Source organism: Mycetomoellerius zeteki, unplaced genomic scaffold (genome assembly GCF_001594055.1).
Source record: "Mycetomoellerius zeteki isolate Tzet28-1 unplaced genomic scaffold, Tzet1.0 scaffold415, whole genome shotgun sequence".
In the NCBI taxonomy this organism is placed as follows: Eukaryota; Metazoa; Arthropoda; class Insecta; order Hymenoptera; family Formicidae; genus Mycetomoellerius; species Mycetomoellerius zeteki.
This window is the reverse complement of record NW_017257409.1, coordinates 1,301,404-1,308,393: the sequence shown is the minus strand read 5'-3', so window position 1 is coordinate 1,308,393 and position 6,990 is coordinate 1,301,404. Positions and strand designations below refer to the sequence as shown.

At 28.0% G+C, this 6,990-nt stretch overlaps 1 protein-coding gene across 1 annotated transcript; it reads right to left on the bottom strand.

Moving 5' to 3' along the window:
* Positions 1-1,397: 1,397 nt before the first annotated feature.
* Positions 1,398-6,433, bottom strand: sgl (UDP-glucose 6-dehydrogenase sgl). The gene is made up of 6 exons (XM_018453877.1): positions 6,196-6,433; positions 4,182-4,657; positions 3,424-3,621; positions 2,528-2,974; positions 1,770-1,925; positions 1,398-1,619 (listed from the first exon to the last, which is right to left on the bottom strand). The coding sequence occupies exons 2-6, from the start codon at positions 4,644-4,646 to the stop codon at positions 1,443-1,445; spliced, it is 1,443 nt and encodes a 480-aa protein (XP_018309379.1). The 5' UTR covers positions 4,647-4,657; positions 6,196-6,433; the 3' UTR covers positions 1,398-1,442.
* Positions 6,434-6,990: the final 557 nt, after the last annotated feature.

Genomic DNA, 6,990 nt, shown 5'->3' with positions numbered 1-6,990 from the left:
TACAAGTCCAACTTTTAACAATGATAATAATAAAGTAAATGTCTCTTATATGTATTTTTATGTTTAAATACGAGTTGGAATAATATGTATGGAATATATTTTTATTATAGTTAAAATTGTAAACCATTAAAATTATTAAAATAATCGTTATAAGAGAAACAAATAAAAATAGAAATACATAACGTTCATAGCACTTTAAATTCGTCTTCATTTGATTGCAATTTGATATTGCATACATATTCTTTATTTGATAATTAATTGTATTGAAATTAATAGTATACTTAGATAGATAATTACGGTTATGGATAATTACGGATGAGAATTCAAGAGATTTGATAGTATTGCTTTTTAGACGATAATGCAGTCGACTATAATAAAATTGGAAATCAATTACAATATTTAAACTAATTTTATAACATTATCTCCGAAACATTATAAATGCGACGGAACTCTTTGAGTATTACCAAGACTGCAATTGCAATTTCTTTATAAATAAATTAAAAGTTATTTTTAAAAAGTTAACAAAAAATTTTTTAACAAAGAAGATCTTAACAGTATTGAGGAAAATATGATTTTATCGTATCTGCGATAAAAACATTGCTTTAATTACATGCGTCAAAGTTTGTTATTAAAATGATGTGAAGGTCAACTATAACAATTTACGAGAATTGCAATTTATTTCTAGTTTAAAATTATTCAGTGACGCATATACGATTGTCTTACGTTACTATTTAATACATTTATTTGTCATTAATTGTTACCAAACAATTTACTTGCCTTATACTTCCTTCTCTCAGAGTGGATTACTATAAGGAAGATACTATAAAATCTATTGAGATTCCACACTCACATTTTGATAATATATATAATAAAAGAAGTTAAAATTTTATATTTGATACATATAACTATATATATGAAATAGAATATGTAATATATTTTCTTCATATAATCTTTTAAATATCCTAGACAATTAAGCATAACATAATATTTAAAATTTAAATATGACATCATAGAAAGATCTAGCTTTTCTTGAAAAGAACTTAATTTTATTTAAAAAATTAAATTAAATTATGATAAACAAGTACCTCAAATATATAAAACATTTTTGCAGTGCCTTCTAATTGTTAAAATATATTTCTGAAAAGACATACTCCATGCCATGATATTCTATTTTTTTCTAAATTCTTCAGTTATAGAAAGTAGAATAAGATTATATTTTAAAATATAATAAACATAGTATGTAAAACCAAATATTATCTGAATCACGATGCGCAGTCTATATTGATACGTCATTAGGAGAGAAACGTATCTAGGTATTCGTTAAAATAGTGAAATTCAATAGTCTACGTTTCACAAATGCATCTATTTGGATTAACTAAAATTATTGCAATAATTGTTATCATTTTTTTATTAAATTAGAAGTATTGCTTGGTCCGTTTTTTTTAAATTTGTGTCTGGCTACCCCATGCTCTAGAAATTCCTGATCTTGTACGTTTTTTACCGATAGTTTGAACAATAAAACCGATCCTTTGCAATCGATCAAAATTCAAAATATTCCTTCCGTCGAAAATATAGGCTGGCTTCATCATATCTGCATAAATCTGCGTATAATCTAGTTCCTAAAAATGAAATATTAATTCTTTCTTTATTTACATTGATATGTATAATATTAAATATATGATTATATATATATATAGAAAAATTAGACAGCATTAAGGATAAAGCCATTTTTTATTATTATCTAGACAACACTCTCTTTTCTTACTTACGATAAACTCATCCCATTCGGTACATAAAACTATGGCGTGAGTATTCTTCGTGGCGCTATAAGCATCTTTATAAATACTGATTCTACTTTTTACATCTTTAGGATTGCTCGTTATGCTTGGATGAGTCAAGTCTTGAATAATCTGAGTTTCCTCAACCTGTAAAGTAGACAAATTGTACAAGAACTGTACACTCGGTGACTATTACTGAATTTTTATTAAAATGCTTTTTAATTTTTATATATTGAATAAAAATCATTATCTATATAATTTAAGAACAACAATATAAAAAGTACAGGACACAAAGTTTATTGAATGAGGCATGATTCCTTTGTGATATAATTTTAATGCAGAACAATTATATACTCGCATATTTTCTTTTAATTATCAATTCTCTAATAAATTTTCTACATCAACTTTTTCAAAAATTTAAATTGTAATTTTTCTATTGTAATGTTGAACACAGGAAATTTAATATTTCTGTAAATAAAGTATATATAAGAAATATAATTACATGATTAAATAATATTAAATTTAAAAAATTGTTTACATATTTTAAATTCTAGTTTTTTTAATTTAAAATAAATTCTTTGAAAAAAAAAAAAGATCTTTGAAATTTAATTTATATCAAAATTAATAAAATACAAAACATAAAAAATTAATAAATGCAACTTATGACAAACTGTAATGAAATTTAAAGAATCTGTTATTAAAAATAAGTCTGATAGATCTTCACATTATAGAAAAGAGAAAGAGCTGACCTTCGGATCGTAAATGTGAAGAACGGCGCCTTCATCTAACAACGTCTTAGCGACGTGAATTGCTGGTGATTCACGCGTATCTCCTGTATCTTTCTTGAAGGCAAAACCCAGCATAGCGATCCTCTTGTCTGTCACGGTGTTAAAAAGAGATTCTATGACTTTTGCAGAAAATCTGGACTTCTGATATTCATTCATATCAATCACCTGTTGCCAATATGCCGCTACCTCGGGCAAATTTAAACACTCACAAATATATACTAAATTTAGAATGTCTTTTTGGAAACATGAGCCACCGAAACCGACCGACGCGCTAAGGAACTTGGAACCGATTCGAGAATCAAGTCCGATTGCTCGAGCGACCTCAGACACATCGGCACCTGTAGCTTCGCACACTGCTGACAAGGAATTAATGCTAGAGATGCGCTGAGCGAGGAAAGCGTTCGCAGCCTAAAATCAAATGAATATAAACGGATATTAAAATGTATTGTTGTATTACTTGAGATTATTCAAATTGAATTTTATTCATAAGTTTTAATACATTATTTAAATATTACATAATACAGGCATGTGTCTAACATAGCACACATGGTGGCCGAAATGGAAATTCATTGTGAGTTATACTTGAACGTACTACAAGAATGATGAAATCATAGTTTCCTGAATGTCTGGTAACATCATTAAAATTATTTTTCTCCATTGTTCATTTTCATTAGTAAGTAATCGTTTTGATAAAAAGATTTAGAACTGCTTTTTTGTATTAAACTTAAGTCATATAACGCGTAATTTATTTACACTTATAGATAGTATGTTGTAATACAATGTAATGAGATTTACACAGTTTATTTACATAGCGGCACTGCTATTACTATAAGAATGTGAAATGTGTCATTACTCACCAGCTTCGACAATTCTGAACTCCATGTGTTAGTCGTTAAAATTTTTTCTCTTGGTATCCAATGTTCATAAATTTGACATAATTCCTCGATAGCCGCCTGCCCTTCTGGAGAATTTTCTCCGCCAATTAATACTCGATCTGCGTTTACCAGATCTTCTATAGCAGTTCCTTCGGCTAAAAATTCCGGATTCGAAAGAATCTAAGAAACAATTATCTATTAATATTCGACTAAATATAAAAAAGACAAATAATCTCAGGGAATGTGCAAATTGATTATTACAATATACGATAATAATAACAAACGAAGATTGAGCAAAAGAAGGTCGTAAATAATCTTGCAGTGTGAAGCGGAAGCTTATCTTAATTGAACGACATTGATTTAAGCAACTATTAAACTATAAGATTGCTATTGGCGATTTGACAATCTATCAATTACAAACATAGCAAAAACGCAATAAAACTTTTAATGCACCTAATACAATTGCACATGTGTTGTATTGAATACATTAATTTTAAAATTGCAATTTTATATTTTACAATTTCTATGCAACGTTATGTTGCGATGTCAAGAATATTTAAATGAATTACAAGTAAATGTAGAAAGAGATAATAGAGATTATGGAAAACAAATAATATTAATTTTAATTATATTTTAGTTATAATAAAGGCATTCTGTGAAGAAGACAACTATTACAAGAATTGTCGCGTTTTTGTCTTTAAAAAAAAACAACTGTGAGAAATAATAGCTAATTATTATACCTGATAAGAAACACCTGGCTTATGATTGGCGCGGAGAATATTCATAATACTCTCGGCCGCTCTTACCGGTACGGTACTTTTTTCCACTACAATCTTATCTCCTGTTGCAACTTGCGCAATCATCCTGGCAGCACTTTCCACATATTTCAAGTCAGCTGCTCTTCCTTTGCCATTGCCGAAGGTCTTCGTCGGCGTATTTACCGAAATGAATATCAGATCAGCCTCCTTAATCGCTGTATCAATGTCAGTGGAGAAGAACAAATTCTTCCCGCGACATTTTCCTACTACTTCATCCAAGCCCGGCTCGTATATCGGTAACTTCTGTGAATTCCATTGCGCAATTCTTTCCTTGCTCTTATCAACAACGGTCACTTGAATTTCCGGGCACTTCAGTGCAATAACACTGCAGGTAGGTCCACCCACATAACCGGCTCCAATGCAGCAGATTCTCCGTATTCTTGTCATTTTTGGATTGACTGTAATATTAGTTGATAAACTCATTATATTTGAAGTTATGCATAAAAAATATCATGATTATAAAATATTATCATCAAAGATATAATTTATTTTTAAACAAAAAAAAGATGTACAGAATGATAGATTACTTATCTGTAACTTATCTGATTAAAGATAAAATGTTGAAGCAAAAAGAAATAAATAGCTTTTTTTCAGAGCTTATCCTTCTTTCCTTTACAATGATTACCATAATTATCAAATGGTATATAAAATATACTACTTTTTTAATATAATTTATTATATAATATTAAAAACACAAATAAACAAAATTACATGGCTTTATATTGTTTTAAATCATATTTACAAATAGATTAATACAAATAAATTAATCTTGACATATGCTTTGATAAAAGTAATAGATAATAATAGGAATGTATGCTTTGATAAAAGTAAAAGATAATAATAGAAGTGTTTGTAAACATTTATTTTAATATTGAAATATTAGCTCAGAAATTAATCACATAAAACAATTTGTGCTAAACAATTCTTTTACAACACAATATTAAGTTAGATAAAATAAGACAAGACTGCATATAAATCTAAAATGAAAATTAAATACAAACTTTATCAATGACATTTTCAGTCTAACAAAATTCCAAGCTCCAAAGAAAACTTCTTTTATCTTCGTTACAAGATATCTCTAAAACTGTCATTACTCAAATGATGCAAATGTCCGGAAGCTGATAAAAATATATCTGCCAGAGTTTTTTTCGATATGTGTCATGTCAACGAAATGTCAAAGAAAGCTCAAATATATTATCCACGCAATAAAAAACATTTTGTACTTGTGTTAAAACTCTTATTAAAATATTTGTGTTAAATTTTTAACAATCGTTAATTTGACATAACGTGATTCTGCTATTTAAATATGTATTTTGTGTGAAATTGATATCTATAAAGGTTCCTAGTATTATAAAATAACACAATAATATAAATAATATCAAAATAACATAATTTTAAAACATAAATTCTAGAATAAATGAATAAAAGATGAATGTACATTCTAATTTAACAAATAAAAAGTAGTAAATTTAGTGAAGAAATATGCTTCCACAATTTATTTCCAAGTTGTATTAAAGTGTTACATTTTTGTGTGTTAATTTTTATATTATAATGGTTGTGTTACTTTCTAATATATTCATCTTGTATTGAATTAAAAAATTTGAATATATCTTTTAAAATACGTAAAGTGTATTAAATTAAACACAAATTTTTCCACTGTGCACTTGCATTTCATTTCACTTCAATCATCATTTGGCAAAACATCAAGAATCTTCCATTTACATTCTTATTCAAAATATTACATGTGGATTATCATAATACACAAGAATATATTCATATTTTTTAATTATCAGAAGATTAAGAATTATACATTTAGTTGAATATTGAAAAATAAACTGAAAAGTATTTGTTCTTTTATGGAGCGTTTCGGAGCAGGTTGCCTGCTCCGAATCACTCGGGATGCTCCAAAATGAATGAATATACTCTGTTTTGTTACCTGTTTAACTAAAATAATGAATAATTTTCTGATATTCAGTAGAAACGTGGCATGAAAACAGACGCAATGCAGAATGCGAGTTATAGTCACAATCGAAGGGTAGCTTCCACGATGGAAAAAAAAATTGTTTATAAGAGAAAACCGCAATGTGATGTTAAATCGCGTTGCACAGATTTTTGTTATTCCAGATCCTCTGGACGCTGTACATTCGTCATTTCATGATACTACGAGGTGGAAACGTTGAAGCCGCGACGAGGCTGCACCGTTGTGACCACGTTGCCATTTTAGAACATCGCAATGGCGCATGCGTAAGTAATTGGCAACGCTGTTTCTTTCCGAAATCATTCGTGATGAATGATGACAATCATTTACGAGAGTTTTTTTAGATATGTGGCAAAGCATTATCAAAATATGAAAATTTCATTAATTATTCTATTACGTTTGAGTAACTTTGTAAAATTTGAACTCTTTTATTGTTTTAAAAGTTATTTATTTATTTTTTGTTTGCCTTGATTCTTGTAATATTATGTTTTGTAGTAGATGCTTACTTGCAAATTTCATAAAAAAATAACGTTACGAAATAAGTCAAATTTTTTTACTAATAAAACTCTGATAAATATTCACGCAAAAGTTTATTTAGATCCACTTACTCTTTAAAGTCCACTACACTTTAAAAGTTACTTAATTAAAACTACAACAAAATATGATTGTCATATTTTTATTTTTATTTGCATAAGCCAGTTGGTGCATTCAACTACTACCACCGCTCATTGAGCGCTCAATGAACTCTTGTAC

Coding starts and splice junctions, on each gene's coding strand:
- sgl (XM_018453877.1), bottom strand. CDS start 4,646: ATGACAAGAATACGGAGAATCTGCTGCATTGGAGCCGGTTATGTGGGT. Junction 3,622..4,181: donor AGCCAGGTGTTTCTTATCAG/GTATAATAATTA, acceptor ATTGTTTCTTAG/ATTCTTTCGAATCCGGAATT. Junction 1,620..1,769: donor CCGAATGGGATGAGTTTATC/GTAAGTAAGAAA, acceptor TTTCATTTTTAG/GAACTAGATTATACGCAGAT.